The sequence below is a fragment of the Vicia villosa genome, linkage group LG4 (assembly GCF_029867415.1).
Source record: "Vicia villosa cultivar HV-30 ecotype Madison, WI linkage group LG4, Vvil1.0, whole genome shotgun sequence".
Lineage (NCBI taxonomy): Eukaryota > Viridiplantae > Streptophyta > Magnoliopsida > Fabales > Fabaceae > Vicia > Vicia villosa.
Window position 1 is genome coordinate 6093256 of NC_081183.1, and position 27580 is coordinate 6120835.

The window sequence follows — 27580 nt, forward strand, 5'->3', positions numbered from 1 at the left end:
TTCCATACTTCTGTAATAACAAATTGTTACGAAACAAAGTGTAACAACCTAGTGTATTAGTTATCGGTCAATGGATAAAATTATCAAGAGACAAGAAACTAAAATTTTGACTTGAAATTTCATACCCGTACAGGACTTACCACCGCTTTAAAATCATATCTGCAATTTCACACATGGTCTGCAATACAAATAATGGTTAATAATATATGGTTTTCTAACTGCAGTATACAAATAATTTTACACATCGATATGAAGACATTAATAACTATGGACTTAAGATGAGTTCAGATAGTATTCAAAGCTCAAAGTAGCTAAAACTATAACACTGTACATAGCATCACACAGATCTGCAACACAGAACAACAATAGCACCCAACACACAACAACAACAACAACAACAACAACTTAAGGGAAACACATAACATCAATATAACAGCAACACAGATTTGCAACACAGAACAACAATAGCATCATTATCAAAAAACGAAAAGCATTTAAGATTTTCATCAGCTTCATTATTGGGAAAACACAAGACAAAATACACGATTACATTTTTACACGAAAAATAGGCATGACAAACAAAACCAAACACACAACAACAATAGCATCATTATCGGAATCGGTTCACGGTCATGGTTGAAGGAATCAAAACCAATACGTAAGTACAAGCAAATGGAAATCACAGGTTGACAACATATAAAGTGATGAAACCTAAAAGTTTGAAAATCTAACAAACCAAAATAAGGCTCTTATGGTAAAATTAAATACTAAACAAAAAAAATTGAAACTTGTATCTGTTTTAAAGAAAAAACAAAACAAATAGTATGAGGAAATGTTGAAGAAGCTGCAAGTAACATAAAATTGGAATCTTGGAGAAGCGGAAAGACAAAGGAAAAACGAAATATAAGGCAAAGCGGACACAAGTAAGTCTTACCCCAGGTGCAAGGAGGATGAATGGCGGACGACGGAGTTGGGATGGAGAAGGAAAGACGAACGAGGAAGCTGAGAGAGAGAGAGAGAGAGAGAGAGAGAGAGAGAGAGAGAGAGAGAGAGAGAGAGAGAGAGAGAGAGAGAGAGAGAGAGAGAGAGAGAGAGAGAGAGAGAGAGAGAGAGAGAGAGAGAGAGAGAGTACTATGATACCTCAAGAAATGAAAGGGTTTTTCAGTTTTCAAAGGTTAGCGGGAAAAATCAAAGGATATTAGAAGAAACCCAATAGACATATTGGAAGGAGAGTGTCATTCAGAAGAATGGAGACATTTGATTAGTGGGATAAATTTTTGATTTAGCAAATTAAAAAAAAAAAAACTTAAGTTTATAAAAAAGGAAAGTGAGTAGAAATTTCCAAATTAAAATTTATAAAAAACATAAGTGAGTAGAAATTTCCAGGGTGACTTTTAAGTTGACTCTCTATCCCACCGAGAGCATAACTAACAAGTCACAGATTATGAACTTAATATTCCCTCTAAACATAATCTCCTCCTCCTCCCTTTCTTATTTTCTTCTTTGTTCTAAAAGAATGGATAATCATATCAATAGTCTTATGCCCATAAATTTTAGATACATATTTTTCTTCTTGTTATTAATAATAAGCACTTTTTGCTCACAACTATCCTACTCTCAATCCCAACCTCAATCAATTTATGATTACTCCATTTGTAGAGATCTAAACCATTCCTACAACTGTGGCAACCTATCCTACATATCTTACCCATTCTGGGGGCAGAATCGTCCTATTCAATGTGGCGCAGGCAAACCATTTCAGCTTCACTGCCACAACAACCAAGATACCACTATTCAATTATCCTACCAAAATTTCACAGTCATTGAAATTAACACAAATCATCACATCATCAAACTCAAAAGAACAGACCTTTCCCAAAATCTATGCTCTCCTCAATTTGATCATATTTATTTGACTCCAACTTTGTTTCAATATGCTGATACTTATTTGTCTCCAACTCTGGTTCAATATCTCCCACAAGTCAAAAACATCACCATATACTATAACTGTGACCCATCTCCATATTTTCCTAAAGTTTCTCTATGTGGAGCTCAGAATTATGCTTTTTGTCCTGTTGGTGATTATGCAAATAAGTTTCTTGAAGTATCAAGAAATTGCAGACAATATATACAAGTGCCTGTAGGAGGAGATTTTCCTATTGAGAATGGTTCTTATTACTATTTAAGTCGTGAAGTTCTTGAAAAAGGTTTGGATAAGGGGTTTGAGGTTAAATATAGTGTGAATGAGGAGTGTTTACAGTGTTTGGGATATCAAGAAGGAGGTTGTGTGAGTGATGATTTTGATAAACATGCAACATCCACTTGCTATTATCATGATTGTCCTGATGGATCTATTGCTTTTTCCTCACAATGTTCTTCTGATCAGAAAAGTATGTTTTCTTATCCCTCTATCTCATAAATTAATTTTTTTCATTGAAAAATTATTGTATTTGAAATATATATATATATATATATATATATATATATATATATATATATATATATATATATATAATGATTTTTTAATGACTTTCAAATTAAATTTTCTCAATCCATTTGTTGAATCTTTTAGTCACTCGCCGAAATTTTATTTGTGCCTCTTGTTTTCATAGATTTATCTCCGAAAATATTTATTTTCAAAATTTTTAATTTTTTTCGTAGATGCCCGTAGATGTACCTACAAAATTATTATGTTATATTTTAAATCAATTATATTTCACTCAAAAAAACTCAATTTTTATAAAATAAAAATAGAAATCAAATTATAATAAATCACAATAGTGTAATTGAAGTTTCTTAATTACTTTGATTTACTATATAATTTAATGTTTTATTTTTATTTAAAAAATTGAAGTTTAAGAATAAAATATATATGATTCGAGAATGATTTAGGATTTAGGATTAAGATGATTGCGACTAATTTTGCTATGTGTTCTAACATAATTCTCTATGCTCTTTATATTACTATCGTAGGTAAGCAGGTGAGCTGGCATGGAAAAATGAAAACCATTCTAGGTGATTCATCTATGATCTAAAATTCTAGTGCGACTCTTCTCTTAATTGTTTTTGTCGTATACTTGATAATTAATCTATATGCACAAAATGACCTGTTTCTATTAGATTTTCTAAAATTGATTTTTATAGGATTATATCTCTTTTACAAAGATTTTTTTAAAAAAAATTAATTTAAATAATTATTTTAAGTATTTTATTCTTTTAATATAATTTTTTTAAATATTAAAATTCTTTTAAAAAAATTAGTTTTGAAACTATTTTAAATAATTTTTCGTAAAAATAATTTCTGAGATATATCTTTTTTAAAAAATTATGATTTCGAGTATGTTATATGATATTAAAATTAATCTTTCAATTTATAAAAAAAATTATTATTTTTTAATATTTTAAAAGATGTTTTTATAAAAATTGTTTTGAAAATAAAAAAATAAACTATTTTTCAATAAAACAAATATATCACTAAAAATAACGTTTATTCTTCCAATGATAGACAATAGGAGTGAAAATATGTTAGGTCGAAATAAGTTTTGTCAAGCTTAAGTCTATTTTGTTACAAATTTCAAAGTTTAAGCTTGACTATGGTCTATCATAGACTTATTTTTTAGCTTGAGCCTAGCATTTTCAAAGTCGTGATTAGCTTATTAGTCTGATTAAAAAATCTATATCATTTAGAAATATGTAAGTAAGCAATTCAACTAATATTTAAATATACTAGAAAATTAAAAGTACAATGAGACTAGATATTTGTTTATATTGACTTATTTAAACTACACTTATCATAAATTTTGTAAGATTATTTGTTTGAGAGAACTAGTGAAAACAACTTAAAAGATTATTCATAAAAAAATTTCAACTTATCTTCTCCATGTTAATCAAAACTAATTTGGACTATTTCTTTTATCTTTGATTACAGTGAGATATTGAGTTGTATCACTTTGATTTGATTAGAAAGAGGTCAATATTTTATCATTGGCAAGCCAAATATCATCATAAGAAAAGACCCAATCCCGATCTAATAATTTTTATTTATTTAGTTTTATTTCATTTATCAACACAAATTAATATATATCTCTTTCTTTCTAACAACAGGTATTGGAAGTGCAATAATGGTAGCATTGCTGATGTGCGTCATATTTTGTTGTATTAGAGGTAAGCGATCAATACAACAAGTAAATTTCTGGTATAAAACAAAAAATGATAAAAATATCGAAGCATTTTTCAAAGAAAATGGAGCTCTAACGCAAAAGAAATATAAATTTTCTGAAATAAAGAAAATGACAAATTCATTCGAAATTAAACTTGGTCAAGGGGGTTTTGGGGTTGTGTATAAAGGAAAATTATTCAATGGTTGTCTTGTGGCGGTGAAGATATTGAATGCATCAAAAAGAAATGGTGAAGATTTTATTAATGAGATTGCAAGTATTACTAGAACCTCACATGTTAATATTGTCACTCTTCTTGGATTTTGTTTTGAAGGTCGTAAAAAAGCACTTGTATATGAATTTATGTCTAATGGTTCTCTAGACAAATTTATTTATAATAAGGGGCCTGAAACCATTATATCTGTAAGTTGGGATAATTTGTATCAAATTGCGAAAGGAATAGCTCGTGGGCTAGAGTATTTGCATAGAGGATGCACCACTCGAATTTTACATTTTGACATTAAACCACATAATATTCTTTTGGATGAGAACTTTAGTCCAAAGATTTCTGATTTTGGACTTGCAAAGCTCTGCCCTAAAAAAGAGAGCATTATTTCGATGTCGGATCAAAGAGGGACAATGGGATATGTAGCTCCAGAAGTGTGGAATAGACATTTTGGAGGAGTTTCACATAAGTCTGATGTTTATAGTTATGGAATGATGTTGTTAGAAATGGTGGGTGGGAGGAAAAACATTAATGCTGATGCAAGTCACACAAGTGAGATATATTTTCCTCATTGGGTATACAATAAACTTGAGTTTGGTAGTGATTTGAGACCTGATATAGTAATGGATACAGAAGAAGATGAGATTGCAAGGAAAATGACCATTGTGGGTTTATGGTGTATTCAAATATTTCCTAATGATAGGCCTACTATGAGTAAAGTGGTTGAAATGTTAGAAGTTAGCACAAGTTCTTTAGAAATACCACCAATGCCATTACTTTCCTCTCCTATTAGACCAGTATCAGAGTCTTGAATGTTTCTAATTTAAGGGCATGTATAATTATATTTTACTTTTTAATTGGAGTAGTGATCATCTCAACCTTGTTAATCATCTTGTAAAGTAAAGTGGATCTCAATGTCTCAAATTATTTTTATATTGAATGCATAATATTCATGAGCAATTGATCATGTAAACTCTATTATCATTTTATAATTATTTCTTTTAGAAGTTGGTGATAATCACCTGCTAGTAAGTGGTGATCGAGGCCTATCCTTAACACTTATTATGAAGAAAAAAAATAGGTATGTTAGTTTTTTCTATAGCAAGCTGATATACAAATTAAGATCTATCTAACACACAAACACAATAATTATATTATAATTATGTTTAAATAAGTATTTCTACTAACTCTGATTGCTGTCTTTTTTAAATACATAAAATTTTATGTCAAAAATAAAAATGTAACGAGTTAAATTTAAATGTTATAACTCTGCAGTGGTGATTTTGTTGCTATGGCTTGTTACTGGTGAAATAATTTGCGGCAGTCAGGAGATTTGTGGAGGAATAGCTGTATGTTCTTTAGGTGTTTCCATATATTTTAGAGCTGGTGTGTTTTGTATTTAGTGTTGGGTGTTCTGTCTTTAGAAAAACTCTATCATGTATTAATATTCATTATCTACTAGTATGGCTAATGCTAGATCTATAATATTATATTTTTGCTTCTTCAAAAAAAATTGAGAATCGACTAATAATTCTCCATAATAATTTTTCTCCTTTTTCAAATGATTGTACTTAGAGAGAAATATCTCTCTCAATTGTGAGTTTAACTACTTGAACAAACATTAAGTACATATATGGAAAGTTGAACAAGTAACTTTTTTTAGCAAATGGATGCATCCAAATGAGAGAAGAAATCTTTTAAGATATTCATAATTATTGCTAATCCGGTAAGACATTACACGTCACCAAGCCGGGCTGTAAGAGTGAGCTTTCAACGAATTAAAGTCGAGATGGGATAACTTGGCCAAACCGATTGGATATTGGAATTGATATAGCTAGTGCATTGAAATATCTTCACTACAATGGCATTGTCCACCAACGTTAACTTGGCCAAACCGATTGGATATTGGAATTGATATAGCTAGTGCATTGAAATATCTTCATTACAATGGCATTGTCCACCGTAATGTAAAGTCTAGTAATATTTTCCTTGATCTAAACTTTTGTGCTAAACTTGGTAACTTTCATTTGTCAAAGAAACTTGTTGTTGAAGCAACCGACATTACGAGAGACATGACAGGAACGAGTGGTTATATCGACCCAGAACTTGTGTCAAAAGGCTTACTTAGTGTTAAAAATGATGTTTATAGCTTTGGGGTGGTGTTATGTTCATGAATTTAAATTGGATACTAGTATTTTTAGTATAAATTTTTTATATTATTTTAAAATTTTAATAATATTAAAAAAACTTTAAAAATTTATAAAATCAACAAATATTTATATTAAAGTATATAATAATTTAATCATAATATATTTTTTTATTAATAATCATAAACTCTTACATTGACTATCAGTTATAATGGTAGATTCTTACGGCTAAAAAAAAGTATAATAATTTTTTTTTTAAATTGAAAAACTGAGAAAGATGCTCAAAAACCCTAAATCATAAAACTTAATCATAAAAATCTTAAAAATAGTGAAAAACGTCTAAAAACCCTAAATCATAACTTCAAGGATCAAAGAGACTAGGTCTAAAAGAAGAAGACATACCTAAAAGCAGATGTGAAATCGACCGTGAATCTTCAATGGAAACCTCCTTCGATGTCGCATGTACACAAGTTAGAGCTTCAAAGATTCGCCTCCCTGCACCTTGTGTGGTTTTCGCATAAATGATATTCTTAAGTTGTGAGGTTGTCAGGTTACCCTAATGAGTAATTGAGTCTTATGCCACGTAGGAACCACTTCACCATTCTAATAACACACGTGGATATTAGATACACAAATTAACTAACGGATGCTGACAGAAGGATTAACGTGCTCCATTTTAAAAAGTTAAGGGAGCTATTTGCACTTTTTAAAAATTAAGGGACCAAACTGGACCCGAGATAAAGATAAAGGATAAAAAAAGACTTTATTTAACAATTAATTTGATATTCATGAATTTAAATTGGATACTAGTATTTTTAGTATAAATTATTTTAAATTTTAAATTAATGTTAAAATAAATTAAAATAAAAAATGACATAAAATTATACTATTTTATTATTTGAAATTTTATTAATTGAGAGTACCGATATTTTATATTTGACCTTATGATATGATAGACTAATAAAGAGTATGAATCTTACAACTTATAACTCATTTAGGAAGACTTTAGGATCTAACTTAGTAATCGACTAATTTAAAAAGAGATAAATGTGTGAAACTTTTAAAGAAGCTCGCTCATAATGAAATCTTCGCCGATATACCAACCTTAGAGGTAAAATAATTTGAAACATATATTTAGTGCAAATTGGTCAAAATCAAGTTAACAATCAATTTGAATGCACTCTAAAAATTGAGTGACTTGTCAAAAGCAAGAGACAAATTTCATGAATCAAACCATAGTTTACTCTACCCTGTCGTGCTTCTTAAGTTAATATTGACTTTCACGTCCCTTTGTTCGCTATTCATTTCATTTTCTCCTAATTGTATAATTTCTTACTTCTTTCCTTCCTATTTCCGTAGATAACACTATCTTTCCTTTGTTTATGGGTTGCTTAATTTGCATGTATGTAACTAACTATGATCACTAAAAACATCAACCATCTTAACATTTTTATTGCTTCATTAAGTTTGTTCTAATAAGGCTTTTCCTCAACTCTGCAGAGGACGTGCAATAACCCTATGAGGTTGGGGGAAATGGGGTTGGATCTCTGGATGTGCTGTTTCACTTCCACTTCTGACACATTTCGAAAGCAGACTGAATGGAAGTGGCAAATCTTCCCTTATCACAAACTTAAAATAGCCACAAATTATTTTCATCAAGCTCGGATTCTTGATAAGAAAGGCTCTGCCACAGTATATTATGGTAAGAACTATTTTACATGAAAAACATATGAGTCCTTGAATTTCTAAGTATCATCCAATTTAGTCCCAGAATTTTGTTCTTATAATCTACTTTGATTAGGAAAACTTAAGAATGGTCGTGAGATTGCAGTACAAAGCTTTAAGGAGGACAAGTGCAACATATTGAAACAGTTCATCGAAGAAACTGTTATCCTAAATTTCATGCCCTACAAAAACCTTGTTACAATTTATGGATATTCCACTCATCAAAAGGAATTCTTGCTAGTACATGAATACCTGTCCAATGGGACTCTTGCTACTCATATTAAAGGCCAACCATCAGATAGCCGAACAACGTTAACTTGGCCAAACCGATTGGATATTGCAATTGATATAGCAAGTGCATTGAACTATCTTCACTACAAGGGCATTGTCCACCGTAATGTTAAGTCTAATAATATTTTCCTTGATATAAACTTTTGTGCTAAACTTGGTAACTTTCATTTGTCAAAGAAACTTGTTGTTGAAGCAACCGATGTTACGAGAGACTTGATAGGAACAAGTGGTTATATCGACCCAGAACTTGTGTCAAAAGGCTTACTTAGTGTTAAAAATGATGTTTATAGCTTTGGGGTGGTGTTATGTGAGCTTGTGTCATCCATGCTTGCAGAATATTATGTTCATAACGAAGAAGAAAGTCTAGCTACATTTTTAATGACAAAAGTTGAAAACCAAGCTTTGGTCGAGCTTTTGGATCCAAATCTTGGCTTTCAGTCAGACGTTAAGATCGACAAGATGATGACTGCTACGGCTGAGCTTGCATTTTGGTGTTTGCAATGTCCACAAGAATTAAGGCCGAACATGGAACAAGTGCTAGAGAGTCTCAATGGCATAAAACAAGGGAGATATGAGTTAAGCCCAATAAAAGGTACGCGACATTATTTACTTAAGACCATCAGACTTTTATTCCTTTATTGTTGAGTATGACTCATAGTTGACGTATAAGCTAGCAGATTGCTTGGCCCTAAAGTCAGTTCGGTTGCAACTAGAGTAATACTATAAACTGAATCGTAGTATTTAAACACAAGTTATACGCTTTACTTTTCATGTTTTCTGTTATCAAATATCATGTTTTCTGTTTACGTTTCCTTGTCATTTTACTTTTGAACAGGGTTGATGTTCTAACACTTTTCCTCTCTATTGTCTTTCTACCTGATAAGCTAAGTGTTTTGTTGTTAACATACTAGAGATTATTAATGTCTATAGACTATCAATGTCTTACTCTTACTATGCAATTCTCATTTATCTCAGCTTTCAAAATCTTCCACCATGCTGAACTTGAAGAAGCTACAAACCATTTTGACACTTTCCTAGGAAAGGGAGGGTTCGGCAGTGTCTACTACGGTAAGAAGCTAAAAACCCTATTGGAAAATTTTAATGACATAGTACTGACTGCATACTTTAACTTTAGGAAAACTAAAAGACGGTAGAGAAGTTGGAATAAAACGTTTCCATGAAGAGACAAACAGAACAATTAAGCAATTCATGAAAGAAATTGAGATTGCAAGTCACTTGCGTCATCAAAATCTGGTTTTACTTTATGGCTGCAGTTCTCGTCATAGCGACAAGCACATGCTAGTGTATGAGTACATCTCTAATGGAACTCTTTCACAGCATCTCCATGGATCTTCAGGCAGTACGTTATCGTGGCCTAGTAGATTGAATATTGCCATTGAAACTGCAAAGGCCTTGGTATATCTTCATGACTCAGGTATCATCCATCGCGACATAAAAGGAAGTAATATTCTGCTGGATGAAAATTTAACTGTTAAAGTTGCAGATTTTGGACTGTCGCGGTTTCTTCCGGACTATGTTACTCACGTTTCAACTCTTCCGGTTGGAACTCGTGCTTACATTGATCCAGATTACTTTGAAACTGGAAGGGTGAGTGACAAAAGTGATGTGTATAGCTTCGGGGTGATCTTATTCGAGCTTATATCATCCAAACCCGCAAGTTTAATGCAAGGAACGGAGAATGTGACTCTCGCCCAATTCGCAATGCATAAAATCTTAAACAAGAATTTACAAGGGCTAGTGGATCAAAGTCTTGCAATTTGTTTTAATGAAAATGTTGTGGAAATGATAACAGCGGTGACAGAGTTAGCATTTCAGTGTGTCCAGTGTCCTAAGGAACTCAGGCCAACCATGAAACAGGTGTTACAAACTCTACAGGGCATAAGCAAGGGGACATGGGGATTCAACCAAATAACATAGGAGTAGATTTTGGTGATTCTCCGACATAGAAAATATATTCCTACTCGTGACATTTCACTTATTCATTATTAAAAAGTGAAATTTCAATCATTAAATTACTCGAAGAAAAAAATAAAACGTTTAAATTATTTTATAACAACATCAATGCAAATAATTTTGAACTTTTTATCTTTTTACTTACAAAGTTACAAACTATATCTCCTACCAAACAGTCATACCTAACTAAAAAAATAGTTTGGTGTCTGATTGGCTGTTCAATGGGGGTTGGTTCCTACCATATTCTCTCACAAGATCATGCACAATGTAGTTGATACTTGCATCTTTAGGCTGTGCTTTGGATGGTGGTTTGAGCTTATTTTATCACCCTCCTTTCAATTCAGATATTTAACAAATGAAATGTTTTTGGATGTTTTCACTTTCCATTTATTTTTTTGTGTAGTCTGTCTTCTTTAACCGTGTTTTAATTTCAAAAATAAAGAAAACTCTTAATAAATATAAAGTAGATTTTATTTATTTATTTATTTTAGATATAAGTTTTTTTTCCTATAGATCACTTTAACATTTTCACAAGTAATTAAGAATAGTAATTAATTATATTTTCCAAAAAATGGGTGAATTCATAAAATTAGCTTTTATTAATGTACAGGAAAAAATTTAAAAAATTTAATGAAGAATAATAAACAATTAAAAGTATTTTAGTAAAAAAATATTAATATTTAATTAGAATTGTAAAATAATTTATAATATTACGCAAATATCCTTATAAAATAGATATAATAAAAATAGAAATAGTAATAAATTATATAATCTTGTTTTTTGTTCTGAAATATTAAGTTTCGAATAATAAAATCTAATTTTAAATCAATTCAAGATGTGGAGACATTAAGAAATATTATAAAAGTTATAACACCGCTATGTATTTGGGGTTGGATTCAAACCTAAAATTTCGATTAAATTGAAAAAGACTCCATCATCTCATTCAATTGCTCTTGAATTATTGCATTTATTATATTTTTATTAATGTGATTATATTGATTTTACATTATTTTTTACCATCAAAGATAAATATCATAATAGAATATAAATTTATTCTTTTTTCTTAAAGGAAATATTTATAAATATAATATTAATTATTAATAAATTTAATAATACTTTTATTTCTTTAAATTTTGTCAAATAAATGTTATATTTAAGGCAAATATTAGAGATGATAATGAGTAGAATTTGAAAGTTATACTATATTATTCATTCCATATTTGCATTTTTTAAAAAAAACTCCTTATTCAATTTGATTTTCATGTGGATAACAATGTTTATACTTTCATAGGATATTTGTATACCTATATCATATTTGTTACACACATTTTTAATAAAAATAAATTAATCAATTATAAATTTTTATATTATTTTTAAAATTATAACAATATTATAAACTTTAAAAATTTATAAAATAGATAAATATTTATATTAAAAAATATATAATAGTTTAATAATAATCATAGACTTTTACATTGACTATCAGTTGTAATGGTAGATTCTTACAATTATTAAAAAAATATATAATAATATATTTTTTTAAAAAAATTGATAAACATAAATTTTTATATATATAACTAGTCATAATTGATATTTTTATAAGTGGTAAAACTAGTCATAATATAGTAATATAGTCATTCTTTAGTCTAATTTGTTTTTTCAAATTTTGTATTAGGAATTGATATATTTTTATAAATTTTTTATTGACTTTCTGCCTTTCTTAAAATAAATGTTATATTTTTATATTTTTTTGACAAAAATTTAGAAGCACAAGTTAGTTTTTAAATTAAATATAAATAAAAAAAATTATATAGAAAATTATATATTCAACTTTTTCCTATTTTTTCTTTCTTTCATTTTGTGAAATTATGAAAGCGATTACATGATTTTAATCTATTTAAATACATCTTAAACTATTTTTGACTAATTATAATTACAGTCATACTCTATTACTAAAAAATTAATATTTAATTTATTTCTTAAATTTTCTTTTTTTATCTCGGTCAATTTCTTAAGTTTTCTTTAAAACATATTTTAATTAGTTCTTACAAAAACAACGGGACTTGTGCGGTCAAAAACAAATACACCACGGTATCAAAATTTGTACAGAAAAAGTTTTAATTCAAATCATTGATGAAAAAAAGGAAAGGCGGGAGCGACCCTAATCCCGAAACTTAAATTAAAACCCAGGGCCCACCTAGGCCGGACTCACTGGCATTCAACACTTTCTGTTTGGCTCTCTCTTTCTTCCACCTTTTCTCACCACTTTTCATTTCTTTCCAGAAAACCAGCGAAACTTCTTCTCTCTCTTTTTCTTCATCCTTCATTCACCTCTCTACAGAGTACAGATCAGGTATCAATTCTTCACCTTCTCTCTAATCTTTTTCGTTTCAATTCATTTATGCATGTTCGCTTTTCGGATTTCTTCTCGCATTTCAGTTTTGAATTCTTGAAATTCGTTTTCTGTTGTTAAGTGTTAATCAGACTATAATCGTTTCGTTCTTGATTCTAGTTAATCTACAATTTACTGTTGTTTAGTACCGTAAGCTTAAGATCTTAAACCTAGAGTAGAATAATAGTTACTACTTGAATGATTAATTTAGGGATGATATGGTGAATTTTCGTAAACATTAGGAGATTAATATGTTTAGTTTCGTGTTTGGAGTAATAAGAGTTGATTCTGGAGTTTAAGAATTTATTTTTACTTAATTTTATTGTTTTCGAGTAAAATCGATTCTAAGTTGAAAGTATGATTTATAGATTTTGAGTCCGTGATTTTAGAAAATGGTCACCGTTGCATTGTGGACAATGTAAAGGCTTTTGCGATTTCGGTCGGTATAAGTGTTGCGACATTGATTACGCGGTGTGAATTGACTGTAGTTTGTTCTTTAATATAAAAGCAGTGAATAACGGTATCGGTATCGATATCTTTGAATATCATTTTGTCGCAGGTGTTTTTGTGGTCGCGGACCGTTTTTTAAAATCCTTGAGGTTTTTATATTAAAAACTGCTGTTCAACAACTTAATTATAGGTAGATGTATCCGAATTTACGAAGTGGGGAAATAGTCTTGAAATTGAAGACATGCATTGCAGGGGCTATTTTTTCATTTCTTAATTTTGGGAGACAATTTGCTTAACGTCTTTAGTTTTAACAATTAATCAAATGATTTAGTCAATGTGAATATCTATGTCAGTTACGATTGCAGAATAAATGTTTTCTCAGTCAGAACCATTTTTTGTTTGCACGAATGAGTTGTGACATGTCTTTTATACTTAATTAAATGGTGTAAGTAAGTACTTTTGAGCTGCAAATTTGTGAGTTCAATATTTAAAGTGTCTTTCTATGTTGGATATTTTACTTTTCCTATCTGTTTTGATTGTAGGATTTTTAAACTGTTTTATTTTATGAAACTATTTTAGATTCTCTTCATATCTTGATAAATGATGAGAGAAAGCATGATCCTGTTAGTCACTGTCTCACCGAATGGTTTCGCGAACCAGTTTTTTGTTCATGTTACTTCTATTTATTTGAGTTGAATGAATCTTTCTATATTGATTGGAAAACTTGTTCATTTTAGAATTCTTTATTTATTTTTTCTCCAATGAGTACTTATCGTAGTTTTTTTTTTATCCTCAGAATCTCAGATGGAGGGCTCTGGCGATTTTAGTGAAGGTCTTGACCAAGAGAGATCAGTGGTGACTCCATATTTTACACCATATCTGAAGAAGGTAAAGCCGGATTCTGATCTTCAAGCTGTCAATTTGGATTTCTCTCCTAGCTCGGGTGGGGTTAGCTCTGACGTTTCTGTGAAGGAAGGCTCTGGATCACCTTCCTCACCCTCTTTGGAATCAGAACCTGAATCTTTTACCAAGTCTGAAATTCGTATCCAGGGCACGCCGGTGAATACCGATGATGAAGAAACCCCTGAAGGTAAGCTGAGAGAAGACACTCCTAATATGGAGAGACAGAGCGAGTTTCTTGGAGACGGAGAAAATAAAAGTTATGATGAGTTGCTTAAGAAGTTTATCAAAAATGAGGAAGAGCTAAGAGTTTCCAATCTAAAACTTCAGCTGTCTGAACAAGAGATTATCAAGTTGAAGAATCAAATTGAGAAAAGGGAGAATCAACTTGATAATGTGCTGAAAGAATTAGAACTGAATAAGGATGAACTTGAATATAAAAAAGGACAGGTACAGAAGTTGCAAATTCAAACAGCTGAGTTGGAGACTCATGTTTCAGATTATTGCTCCAAGATTGCAAATTTGGAGGAACAGCTGGAGGTAGCTAATGAACACCTCAAGATATCAAATGATGATACTGCAAGATTAAGAAATGAACTTGAGAATAGGTCATTTGAGACTCATCAATTGCAAGGGCAGCTTGAAGCGGCACATGAAAATGTGGCTAAATTAGAATGGCAGCTTGATTCAGGAGAAAAGCAGATCCGAGAGTTAGAAGATGGGGTTGCATGCTTTAAAGCTAATGAAACTAACCATCAACATGAGATGCAAAGAGTGAAGGAGGAAATGCTTGAGATGCAGGCACAATTTTCTTTAGAGAAAGTTCAATTGCATTCTGATATTACAAGCTTGTCAGAACTGAAAATGGATTTGACCTCTAAACTGGAGGAATTGGAGCGTAGACACAATTCATTAGAAAATAAATTGAGACAAGGCGAAGCTGAAAATTTGGAGCAAAAAGAGCTGTATGCTACACAACAATTGGTTATACAAAGTCAAATAAGTTCTTTAAAGGAAGAACTTCGTCAGAGAAAAGATGACGTGGAGACTGTGAATAAGGAGTTTGACGGGCATAAACAAAAATTTGACATGCTCATGACGGAAAGAGACGAAGCAAATGCTATGATTGATAAACTTAAGGCTGAGATAACCTTCCGAGACGATCAAATAGAAAATATGAAAAAAGAGCTTTTCCAGCTAAGCACACAGCAGCTTGAGTTGAAACTGAAAGTGGAGAAGCAGAATGTTGTGATTTCTGATCTGAATGAGGAGAAGAGAGGGGCACTGACTTTGGTAGATGAGCTGAAACTGAAAGTGGAGAAGCAGAATGTTGTGATTTCTGATCTGAATGAGGAGAAAAGAGGGGCACTGACTTTAGTAGATGAGTTGAAACTGAAATTGGAGAAGCAGAATGTTGAGATCTCCGTTCGGAATGAGGAGAAGAGGGAGGCAATCCGGCAACTGTGCTTCTCGCTTGATCACTATAAGAGTAAATATGATGAACTTCTTCAAGCTTTTACTGGTCATAGGCGCCATACCGTCATAGCCTCCTAAAGTCACATTCTGTAGTAGTCTCATCATTTTATATTGTTCTGTAGACCTTTGTGGATTAATAGTTTTGCATGTCCGATTCTTATTTTGTTATGCAGCCAAACAAAATATACTTGATGGGTTGTGACTATTTCTTTCTTCTTTGAGTGCATAGAGTTGCAGATGAATTCTATTGTTGAATCCAAATTATTTTGTTTATAATAATCATGATGCATTAGGTAAATTTTGTATGGATGTTATGACCAAAAGCTATTGAAATTGGTATTTTGGCCATGATAAACTAGCAATGATATAGTTCTAGTTGTCTTATTTGATTAGACTATTTTTAAAAGATGTGTTGGACATATGCAAGCAAATGCGACTGCAATTGCGACTGTGAAACCATTGCTGAGACCTCTAAGACTATTGTAGCCACAATATAGAACACATCAGAGATTAGAGCACTCTGTAGTATAGTAGCTGATGATTTGTGTTTGTATATTGAATGAGTGAGAGAGTGAGATAGCATATTTCTTTGAAACTTTATGAATCTAAGTTTTTAAAATATAAATCTCATTTCAATTTTTATATGCAATAACGAACTGACTAAAACAAACTGAATTGCTAATAAACACTTTTTTTTGGAGATAATGTTGACATAAATCCAGGTTATATTATTATACATTTGTCTAGTTTATAAAACGAGAATTCTTTTTATTAATTTCAATTTGTACTTCTTACGACCATGTCCTAAATGGAAAAGAAAATTTGTATTTTATGTCGAAAAAGGTAAAACAAGAAACATAACAAAGGGTCATAAAAAAGAAGAAAATCTAAGTGAAGGCATACCTAGTCTATTTTGTATAAAATCCTTCTTAATGTTATTAGGAATGGAATAAAAAATGGTGAGGGAATTACAATTGAGACCGATATTGACCAAGAAATCGGTGCAAGAAGTCCCTTCTCTATAGGAGAAATGAACAAGTGTTTATATATAAAAAATTGTAAGTAGGTAAACCATTGATACCTTAACTGCCAAGGCAATAAAAGTTGATTATGGAAAGTTCGCACAATATTGTGGTAAATGCGTTTCAATCAAAAGCTTGTCCCAACCTCTTTCCATTGCAGTCTTCACGGCTTGGACAAAGACTTTGAACTCTGCAAGGTATAAAGATGGCTATTCTACCTTGTTTGCAAAAGCTAACACAAAATTTCCAAGTTTTTTCTAAAAATCCCACTATAACTGGCTGGGCTAGAGTCTTGGAGATAAGCACTGCCACAATTGCACTTTAGCCAAACTAGAGGTGGGGATGCCACCAGACCTCTTTGATTTGGAGATCCCACCGGATTACTCAACTAAAAAATATACTCTCTCTCTGGTCTCATTTATAAGAAAAGATTATCTTTTTAGATACATTGGAAAAATAATGTATCTAGACAATATGTTGTAGAGATACATTATTTATTCAATATATCTAAATAGGGAATCTTTTCTTATAAATAGGACCGGAGGCAGTAATAAATTTGAATATTTTTTCAAATTAATCAACGACAGAGTAAAATTATAAATGTTAGACAAATTTAAGTTTTTTTGTTTGATTAAACTTTGTCTAACACTCAATTTAAACATTGAGCAGCACTTTCAATTAAAATTTGAGACATTTTATCTTAATTTGAGGCATTAACTGCAACAACATGTGAGCTTAAATTGTTGCTCTAGTTGTTCAAAGAATTGAGAGTTGAATGCATCAAAACACATGTCTTTTATTGTGATAAATTCTATCTACATTGCAGCAAATCTAATTTTTCACGAACGAACAAAGCACTTGGAAATCGATTGCCACATTGTCATAGAGAATATGCTAGCTGGAGTAATGAACCTGTTACCATGTTCTTCCAATAGAGAATATGCTAGCTGGAGTAATGAACCTGTTACCATATTCTTCCAATGAGCAATTGGAAGACTTTTTCCCAAAACCATTACTTCCTCAGCCTGTAATATCTTTTTCCCTAGTTGTGTAACTAACTAATTCTAATATTTTAGGACAATTGAGAATTAGTTATGAGCTTTGCTATGGAAGGTGCTAGACTCTAGTTGGTTGTGTGCTCAGGTGCTAGACTCTAGTTGGTTGTGTGCTCATTAGTTTGGACATAAGTAATCATGCGCTCATTCATTCAAAGTTTATTATTCCCTCGGTCTCATAATGAATGACCTATTTAGAATAAAATGATATCCCAAAATGAATGATCTATTTCAATTTTAAATACACTTTTTTCAATTCAATTCTAACCTCTAATTAATAAAAATTCCATCATTCTTAATATATGATAAGGGTACTATAGTAAAAACAATATTCTCTCACTTACTTTTATACATTTTTCTTAATATGTGTGGAATGGTGTACTGGATCACTTATTGTGAGACGGAGTGATTAAACTTCTTTCTTCCGAATTAATTTTCCAACTTTTATAATAAGTCGCTCTCACATATCATAAATATTTTAATTTGTTTTAGATTTTGATCGAGTGGTTGTGTCTTTTTGGTAGTGGTTATGTCTTTTTGGTGGATATAGTTTAGAGTAAATATCTATGTCTTTCATAAAACAGTTTAGGATGGTCTTGCAAAATAACATTAATAATAATTAGACAATTATAAAAATATTTAGAAATATTTAAAATTTTAAGTTTGCCATTATTTAAATTTTGGATTTTTTTTTTTTTGGTTTATAACCACCGGTTTAGTCCGGTTCGGGGGATCAGCTCTGGCATCAAGTGGGTCAAGCCCCCTCCCGATCGCAGTTGCGGGGGATCGAACCGTGGTTCTCCCTACCAAGTCCAGCGCCAATCACCACTGGATTTTTTTTCTTATATAAACTTTACTTTTGTAACATGCCATTGTGCTTCCTAAATGTCTTATAGTAATTGTCGTTTTAATATTTAAAAATTAAAAATATAGTAATAATAATGACTCTTTTTGTCATTCTAAAAAAATATTTTTCCAAAAAATGTCAAATATTTTCTTATATTTTTTTTTAAAATTTCATCATCGGAAGCCTTCTCATCCTCTCCTCTCCAAACTCACAAACAAAGCTTAAATTTATTAGAGATAGGTGGCTGCCATGGCCGACAAAAATGTTTCATGTTAACCAAAAAAACTAATTTTTTGAAATAGTTGTAAACAATTAAATTTTCAAATTTTTTTGACAATTTTTTTTTGTGATGGCCCAATTTAGATTAGTATTTTTTATGGAAAACAACTTCAGTCTTACTCTTTGTATAATTTCCTCTTTATCACAACTTTTGATTAATTTGGAGGTATTTATTTTAAGGTTAAATAAGTTTTTAGCCCCTATAAATATATCACCCTTCAATTTTAGTCCCCACAAAATTTTTCTTTAAATAATGGTCATCGCAATATTTTTCGTCCCTATTTTTGGTTCCTCCCGTTAGATTCCACTAACGGAAGCTTACGTGTGACAAACTTAAAGCCAATGTGGATTTGTTTTTGTTTGATTCGCCTGCGTGGGCATTTGATAACGCTACCTTATCTTTTAACACCATCTCCATTTTGACTAAGTTAAACAAACATATACTGCATATTCCCATCCAATACATTCTCTCTCTTTTGACCGAAACTCTAACCAAGTATGTTCGTACTCCGCCTGCGCTCTTAAAGATTTGTGTGGTCCCAACAACAAAGCTTTGAGTTGTGGTCCCATATCAAACATTCACGTGGTATTTGTTCCATGCTTTCATCAAGTGTGGTCCCATGTATGACGATTTTTTCCTTATCTTTCAATTTTGTAACGGTAGTGTAGATAAAGAAACATTAAATAGTGTAAGACAACGATTCCTTGATGCATCAATATACATGTTTTCTTTGTATTTTCTACCGTATTTGGTTTATCTAATTTAGACAATTTTAAACGTGGGATTTTTAACCGTATAGGAAATGGGTACATTTAAGGCAATTTTCTACACAAAGGGTTGTTTTGTAAAAGACTATGACCTAAAATATGATGGTGGTGAAGTGTATGCGTTTAGTAGTCAAGATCTAGATTATTGGTCTTTATTTGAAGCTTGTGACTTAGTGAAAAGTATTGACCCTAAGTTTGATTGTAACACTGTTAAGATATGGTGGAAACATGATGAAGGATCCCTTGAAGCATATTTAAAACCATTCAAAGATGACAGAGATGCCTCTGAGTAAGCTATGTATGTTGTTGGGAATAAATGTGAAATTGAGATATACTGTGAGCCAAAACCAGATGAAGGAGATTTCACATTTATGGATAATGTTAGAGAAAAAAAGGAAGGGTACTTCTTTTGTAGAAGAAAAGGAAAAACTAAGTGACTGTAGTGGTGAATCTAGTGATGAATATGTAAGGGATGTCCACTTTGATGATAGTGAAGAAGAGATGATGAATGAGTTTGATGAAGAGGCTGGTGCAAGTGTTGATGCTGAACTTAGAACTACACCTGTTGTAAATAGTAATATCCCTAGTGAACCAATCAAGAGCATGTTTATCACAGATGAGATGGGCAAGGCACTTGTCATTGAGGAGGACTACATGACTGATGAACATAATAATGGAGTTGATGATGACAGTGGTGATGAAAGGCCATGTGTAATCAGGTTCAATGCAGAAGATCTAGTTAGTGCTGAACCTGATTCAACAGTGGGTGTTGTAGTAGAAGCACCACATAGTTCTGAACCTGATGTTCTAATTCAATTTCAACCAGAAGCACCAATTGAAGTTCAACCAGAAGCACCAATTGAAGTTCAACCAGAAGCACCAATTCAAGCTCAACCGGAGACACCAATTGAGGCTGAACCACAGGCACCATTGCAGGTTGAACATGAAGCAACAATTGAGGCTGAACCACAATCACCAACTATCAACAATGATTCACAATCTTCTATGCTAAAATATTATGGCATAGATGCTGACACCTTGGCTGCAATACTGAAGGATGATGATATATTGGATGTTTAACCTTTGAGTGTTGACACATCACCTTTGAAGAAAACTGTCAGGACTTTCTATGGTAAAACTCCAAAGATTTGCCAAAACAAACCTTTCAAAGTCCCGGGATCATGTTCAATAAGGCAAACTTGCAGTAAACCTTAGAGTCTTAAATTTTCCTCAAAAGTTGTTGCCTAACTGTTTTTACAATTTTCTTAACTCTTATTGTTTTGCACATGTCAAGACTTTAAATCAAAAGATCAAGCTCAAATTGTTGCTATGGGTGTTGCAAGAAGACAAAGTGGCAGGCTTAGGACCCTCAAAACAAAGGAAGTTGGTAGCCCTAGGAAAAAGCCTGATGATCATTTGGTCATTAATGAAGAGGAAACCATAGAAAACTTGACTGGTAGTGGAAGGCTTTCAAAAATTGGGAAGACATTTGCAATGGAATGACTCAATGATGACTGTTTTTATTGTGTGTTTTGGTACCAATATGGTTTGTGTTATAAACAAATATGTATTGTCCTATAAATGTGGCCTGTACCACTTTATATTTTGATGTATTAACCAACTGAATCTAATGTGTTAATGAATGTCATTTTTATATAGAACTTTTAGGCCAAATTCTTAAAAGTTTCTATCAAAATTATGCAGGTATTTTGTGTCAACTTTATAGGTCACATTGTGTGCAAATTATAGGCCAAATAATGCCAAATTTATAGGTCATACCAACTTCAAAAAAATTTGTTAAAATCATACAGATTAATATGCCATACATTACGTCTACTTTATTGGTCACATTGTGTCCAAATTATAGGCCAAATGATGTCCAAATTTTAGGTCATACCATGTTAATGTTCATACAAACTGAAACTCACAACATCAAATAAATCTTCTTATCTCAATTTAACCATAACACGAATCAATTTTAACAAAATAACATTGCATTTCATGAGTCACACTTACATAATTGTACAATTCTAAATCTAACTAACAACATTACAACCAATACAACCAGACCAGAAAGACCAAATAAGAATTCAACAGTTACATTTCAATAGAATATACATGTTGACCATTATAAAAAAAATAAGACACAACAACTTCAACTTTCCAGACAGTGCATCTGTCTTTATCTTCATCTACAATTTCTTGTTCTTCTTTAGTGAATTTTCATACAAATCCCTCATAGTTTCAACAGCTTGCATCTCCCTTACCTTGCTCTCATTTTTACTCCATTCTTCATCTACCCTTTCTTAAACATCGGTTCCTTGTGCAATATCATCATCCCGTATAAATAAGTTACAAGTTTTCTCATCTTGTCAAAAGGGACATCTCCAAAAGAGGTGGCCTTTATTACACCCGTTCTTACAGTGGTACGAAATCATTCGAGCATCACATACACACCTTCTCCCTGGACGGTTACTCACACTCGTAGCTTAATAAGATGTTAACTTGCTTCTCCTTGATGAAGATGACATTGTATCTTGTCGTGAAATATGTGCAGAACAATAACTCGAAGTTGCGGTTTGAAGAAGATGAATAAAACAGCTTGAAGATTATGGCTGATGTTTGAAGAAGAGGTCGAAGAAGAAAGAAGAGGTCCAATCGGTGGAAAGGGATTGAAGAAGCATGCAATTAGGGCTCAAAAAGTGAAGGACAACTTGATTTATTTAACACAAATCCTACTTGTTAAATAAAAAAACATTGCTGGTATGACATGTAAGCCATCGTTAGTGGAATCTAACGGGAGAGACAAAAATAGAGATGGAAAATATTACTAGGACCATTGTTTGAAGAAAGATCTTGTAGGGACTAAAATTGAAAGTTGTCATATTTATAGGGATCCCATACATATTTAACCCTTTATTTTAAAAAACCAATTTTTTAAAATAGTTGTAAATAGTTAATTTTATCTCTTCTTTCAACATATACTTAAATTTTGAATTTTTTAATAAATGACACTTAAATTTGACAAATTATAGTTCTACTCATCATATTCTCATCCCTAATTTTACGTAATTAAGAGCAATATTAATACTCTACGAAATCAATTAAAAGAAATGGTTATTTTTATTTAATTGTGTAAAATTTTGTTAATTTTAAATATATTTTTTATTATTAAAAAATTCAAATTTCCATTTTAAATAAAAATGTTTTGGTTATTATGTCATTATTTTTATAAAAGAAGTTTTTTTTATCTCCATTCTCAATTGATATGTTTCTAATTTATAAGCTTTTATTGTATATCATTATATGAATATTTTTGCTTTTGTTTTTCGAGAATTATAGATTGTTGTACTAAGTTTTTAGAGATATATGGAAGTGCATACAGCATTAGTACAAATTATTCTTGAACTAACTTTGCCTTTTAACTACTCTTCACCTACTCTAGTTAACCTCCCTTCACATTTAGTAATAAATTTTCAACTAGTCCTCACCTACTCTAGTTAACTTCACCTTCGGTACTAAATTTTCAACTACTACTCACCTACTCTTGTTAACTTCCCTTCAACTCTATAAATACAAACTTTTCATCAAACTCTCTTCACACTATAAAATCTCTAATCAACCACTCTTTACCTATCAACTCTTCTCAACCTCTCTTCACATACAAATAATCTCTCTCCATTCTTTCTCTCAATCCATAAACTTCTCATTTCAAACTTTAAACTAATTGGCAAGAGTATGTTGAAAGAAGTTTGATGGCCAGCCCATGAATTGTAAACATGTCTTTAGGCATATTCTATGTATAATCATGCATAGCAAGATTATAGAGATACATCTTACATTCATTTAGATGTCGGATATTGTTATGCCAATAATCTATTTACATTTTTCTTATATAAATATCTCTTTATTTACATTTTTCTTATATAAATATCTATTTAGTTATTAACGATAGTTTAATATTGACATTATATGTGCAACTATTTAAATGAATTCACGATGTATATGCCAATAATTTTTCTAAGATAGGTTTACTGTCCACGGGTTTGGCCATCCAACTTTAAATTAATTGACTAAAAATGTTAAAAGAAGTTTGATGGCCATAATCCGTGGATGCTGAACATATCTTTGGGCAAAATGTATGGCAACCATGCATAGCAAGATTATACATATACATCTTACATTCATATAAAATTGCAGCATATTGTCATGCCAATAATCTCCCACACAGTAATTATTAATTCCTTTGACATAATAACATTTGTTTTACAAACTTGTGTCTGTCGCTAATTCTATATTTTTGTGTTAGTATGTACTATATTTTATACTCTCTTTAGAATGCATATTTAATTTGGTTTCTAACAATAAAAATTGTGATTTAAGTTGATCTTTCACTTAAAAAAAAGAGTATATTAAATTATGTCTATTAATCTTTTACAAAAATTAATTGAGACCTTTTTCCACTATGTTTGACCTGTCATGTTTTTTATGTTTCTATTTGTAAAATTATTGCTCATTTTAATCTTTAAAAATATTTTGTTGGGAGATCTTAGTTTTTCAATCATATTTATAAAAAAATCTCATAAAAAGCCTCTATTTTAGTTCATGATAATATTTTTTTTATTCAGCCCTTATAAAAAAATATATTTTTAATCAATTTTTGTATGTATTTTATAGATTACTTTTTTGATACACCTTTTATATTACTTTTGTATGTATTTTAGAATATTGATAAAATCATGTAGAATTTTAATGTTCAATTTATTATCTTGAATGTTCAATCTATCTTTTATGAAATTGGATCGTCTACAATTTTTTACTAATTCTCAGGTGCAATTATATATGTACCGTTAGATTAATTTAATGGACAACAAAAAAAACATCATTTAAAGAAGAGAGAGAATTATATACTAGTTTTAATTTCCTTTTATTTTTCTTTATTAATCTAATTTAAGAGAAAAAAATGAATTCATTTAATAAGAACAATGTTTCATATGTTTCTTTTTATTTTCTTTAATTTTATTTTATTTCTTGCCATTAATCAACTCAAATTCATTGTGTTTAAGTAAAGTGGTTAAATCAAAATTGTTTAAAATTAATTTATAAAATTTAAAATCATTTTCACGGTGGATAAATCAAAATTATTTTTATGGTATATAAACATTAAAAGTTTCATAAAAAAATAAAATAAATTTTTAATACAATACAAAAATTATGGTCTCTCATAATCTCGTTTTAATGTTATGTGATTGAAAACCAATTATTATATTTAATTCTTTAATTACAAAATTCGCTGTAAGTGTATTTTTATAATACATTATAGTAAACATATTATAACTATTCTAGTTTTTAATTTGAAAATATATAATGATAAATTAACTAATTAGCAATGATTTATGATAAATATAAAATTTTAATATCTTATTATAAATAAGTTGTTAAGTCTCTTAATAATTTTTAGTTGCCAAATTTAAGAGTAAATATGTCTTTTACTTTGATCTATTTAATTATAATTTATTTTAATTAATTAATAAAATTATAATAATTAAAAATAATTTAATAATCCTACTAACCACGTGAGAAAGAAGTAGGAAACTATAAAACCACCCATTACTCACATATTTGCTAATTTTTCTCTCCAATTTCTATCTCCTATTTTTTTAATTTAATTATTTGTTATGATTCTATTTTTCTACTTCTCTCATCTTACTCTCCTATACTCGTTACTTTATGAAATAGTTCTATATAGAATTAAACTATTCTTTAAATATATAGTTTAACTTTTCTATTTTATCGATTTATTATATTTATTATTTAATTCTATTTTTCCACTTCTTTCATCTTATCATCATACTATACAATCAATTTTTTCTTCTAAAACTTTCAAAGTTAAAATTGATATTTTCAACTCCTACTATTATTAATTTATTTTATTAGTTTTTAAATATGACACACATTTCTAATTAATTAATAAAAATATTATAACTTACCAACTACCTCCACCACTAATATTAAATAACTCCCACAAGAATTTATATTAATAAATCTAAATAAGAATAATAAACAATAATAATTACTTAATTAAATTTTTAAAAATTAAATATGACATATTTTAATTTAATTTTAAAAAATTAAATATGACACATATTTCAAATTAATAAATTAATAAAATAACTTCTCCACTCTTATGATTTTAGCGACCAATTTTCACTCTCTCAAACCAATCTCTACTATTCTCTCTAACCAATCTCTACTATTCTCTCTAACCAATCTTCACTCTATATATAAATTCAACTATCTCCATTTATTTTAACCATTTTATTTCTACATAAACTATAATTTATCATTTTTATTATACTTTTCGATACATTCTACTATACTTTTCTTTTTGTTTTACGGTTACTTCCTATTAAGTTATAATAATTCAAAAGATTATAATATTAAAACTAACATTATGCAACACAGAGTTTTAACCTCATTATTCTTACTATTTTGATTTGTTTTGTATTTTTTTTGTTATATTCTACTTTTTTTTTTATATGTTTTTACAAGTTTTTTTTATATCGGAATGAATCCATTGGTTTAATTGAAAGTCGGACAATTTTTTAATTTGATCTCAATTATGCTTTAGTTTTTCTTAATTGATTTGATTTCAATTATGCCTTAGTTTTTCTTAATTCATATTATTAAAATATTTTTTTTTACCATTTATAATGATTAATTTGAAAACAATGACCGCAAATTAAATATCTAACAATAAAATTAAAAAATTGTAAATATTGATATTGAGACTTGTTTAGTATTTTATTGTTTTCATAGCTATTTACACATGACTTGTTTTTTTTTATTACATTAATGATATTTCACTTCAAATTATTCTAAAATGGCTAAAAAAGTAGTCATATATATAACATAAATAATTGTATCTAAACGGACACTACCACAATTTACAAAACAAAATAAATGAGGAACTTCTCTACCCGTCACAAAAAATTGGGTAACATACCTTCAACCAATCACAAAGTTCTATTTAATTTTAATACAATTAATTAATTATAAAATAGTATAATTTTTTGTTGTATCCAAGAAATTTTACCCAATTTTTTAAGTTGGGTAGATAAAAATTTACCATAAATGAAATATTGAATAAGAAGAATTAATGTATAAATAGGTTAAAATATTTACCATAATAACTTTTTAATACATAGTGACACTTATTCTCTACGGGATATGAGTTAATCAATTTTGTGTTTAAGTTGATTTTTATGATATTTTTACTTCGCTTAAGAAACGGACTAAAATGAAAAATAAATAAAAACACCTCATCTCTTTAGTTTCCATTTTTCCTCTATCAGTCATTTAGTTGTATTTGGTGTTATTATCTTTGTTTGTAACTTAGCATTGCACATAATTCTTATTTTTCTTATTAATTACAAAGAATCACACACACAAACTTCATTTGTTATATCTTTTTTAGAGTACGTATTTTATTTTCTCACCTCTCATCTCCTTTTTTACATCAGCTAGATTTATTTTTTAATTATATTATTAGTTCTACTAAAAATAAAAGTTTTTTTATACAGCGACAATTATCAAAAAATTCAATTATGTAAATAATTTTTCATATTTCATATGTAAACAATTAAATTATATCATTACTTTTAGTTTTCGCATTATTATATTTTTCTTATTTTTTAAAATTATAAAAAAAAAATTGGTTTGAAAGTAGACACACTAGAAATATGATGGGTGGTAAATGATAATGATGGTAGAAGAGCGGGTACATATTTCTTATCCTTATTTGTTATGTGTATAATTCTTATTTTTTTACCGGCCTCCTTATCATTATTAGTAATAGTTTAATAAGATTT

General features: G+C 29.8%; 3 protein-coding genes across 7 annotated transcripts; all 3 read left to right on the forward strand.

Annotated features, from left to right (window-relative positions):
* The first annotated feature begins 1397 nt into the window (after nt 1–1397).
* LOC131594371 (LEAF RUST 10 DISEASE-RESISTANCE LOCUS RECEPTOR-LIKE PROTEIN KINASE-like 2.4) lies at nt 1398–5784 on the forward strand. 3 transcript variants are annotated; one of them, XR_009281339.1, is made up of 4 exons: nt 1398–2390; nt 2974–3015; nt 4105–5464; nt 5659–5784. XR_009281339.1 is itself a non-coding variant. In XM_058866485.1 (4 exons), exons 1-4 carry the CDS (start codon nt 1445–1447, stop codon nt 5193–5195), a joined length of 1752 nt encoding a protein of 583 aa, XP_058722468.1. In that variant the 5' UTR covers nt 1398–1444; the 3' UTR covers nt 5196–5584. The 3 variants fall into 3 exon arrangements, 2 of the variants coding, with proteins under 2 accessions (XP_058722468.1, XP_058722467.1); XM_058866485.1 differs by lacking the exon at nt 5659–5784 and having other exon boundaries at nt 4105–4164; nt 4492–5584; XM_058866484.1 differs by lacking the exon at nt 5659–5784 and having other exon boundaries at nt 4105–5585.
* A 2091-nt stretch (nt 5785–7875) lies between these two features.
* LOC131594373 (LEAF RUST 10 DISEASE-RESISTANCE LOCUS RECEPTOR-LIKE PROTEIN KINASE-like 1.1) lies at nt 7876–10625 on the forward strand. Of its 3 annotated transcripts, none has more exons than XM_058866487.1 (5): nt 7876–7932; nt 8031–8232; nt 8332–9138; nt 9522–9614; nt 9682–10625. In XM_058866487.1, exons 2-5 carry the CDS (start codon nt 8049–8051, stop codon nt 10482–10484), a joined length of 1887 nt encoding a protein of 628 aa, XP_058722470.1. In that variant the 5' UTR covers nt 7876–7932; nt 8031–8048; the 3' UTR covers nt 10485–10625. The 3 variants fall into 3 exon arrangements, with proteins under 3 accessions (XP_058722470.1, XP_058722471.1, XP_058722469.1); XM_058866488.1 differs by lacking the exon at nt 7876–7932 and having other exon boundaries at nt 7942–8232; nt 9682–9981; nt 10051–10625; XM_058866486.1 differs by lacking the exon at nt 7876–7932 and having other exon boundaries at nt 7942–8232.
* A 2093-nt stretch (nt 10626–12718) lies between these two features.
* On the forward strand, nt 12719–15999 carry LOC131594374 (protein NETWORKED 4B-like). The gene is made up of 2 exons (XM_058866489.1): nt 12719–12873; nt 14159–15999. Exon 2 carries the CDS (start codon nt 14167–14169, stop codon nt 15814–15816), a length of 1650 nt encoding a protein of 549 aa, XP_058722472.1. The 5' UTR covers nt 12719–12873; nt 14159–14166; the 3' UTR covers nt 15817–15999.
* The last annotated feature ends 11581 nt before the right edge of the window (nt 16000–27580 follow it).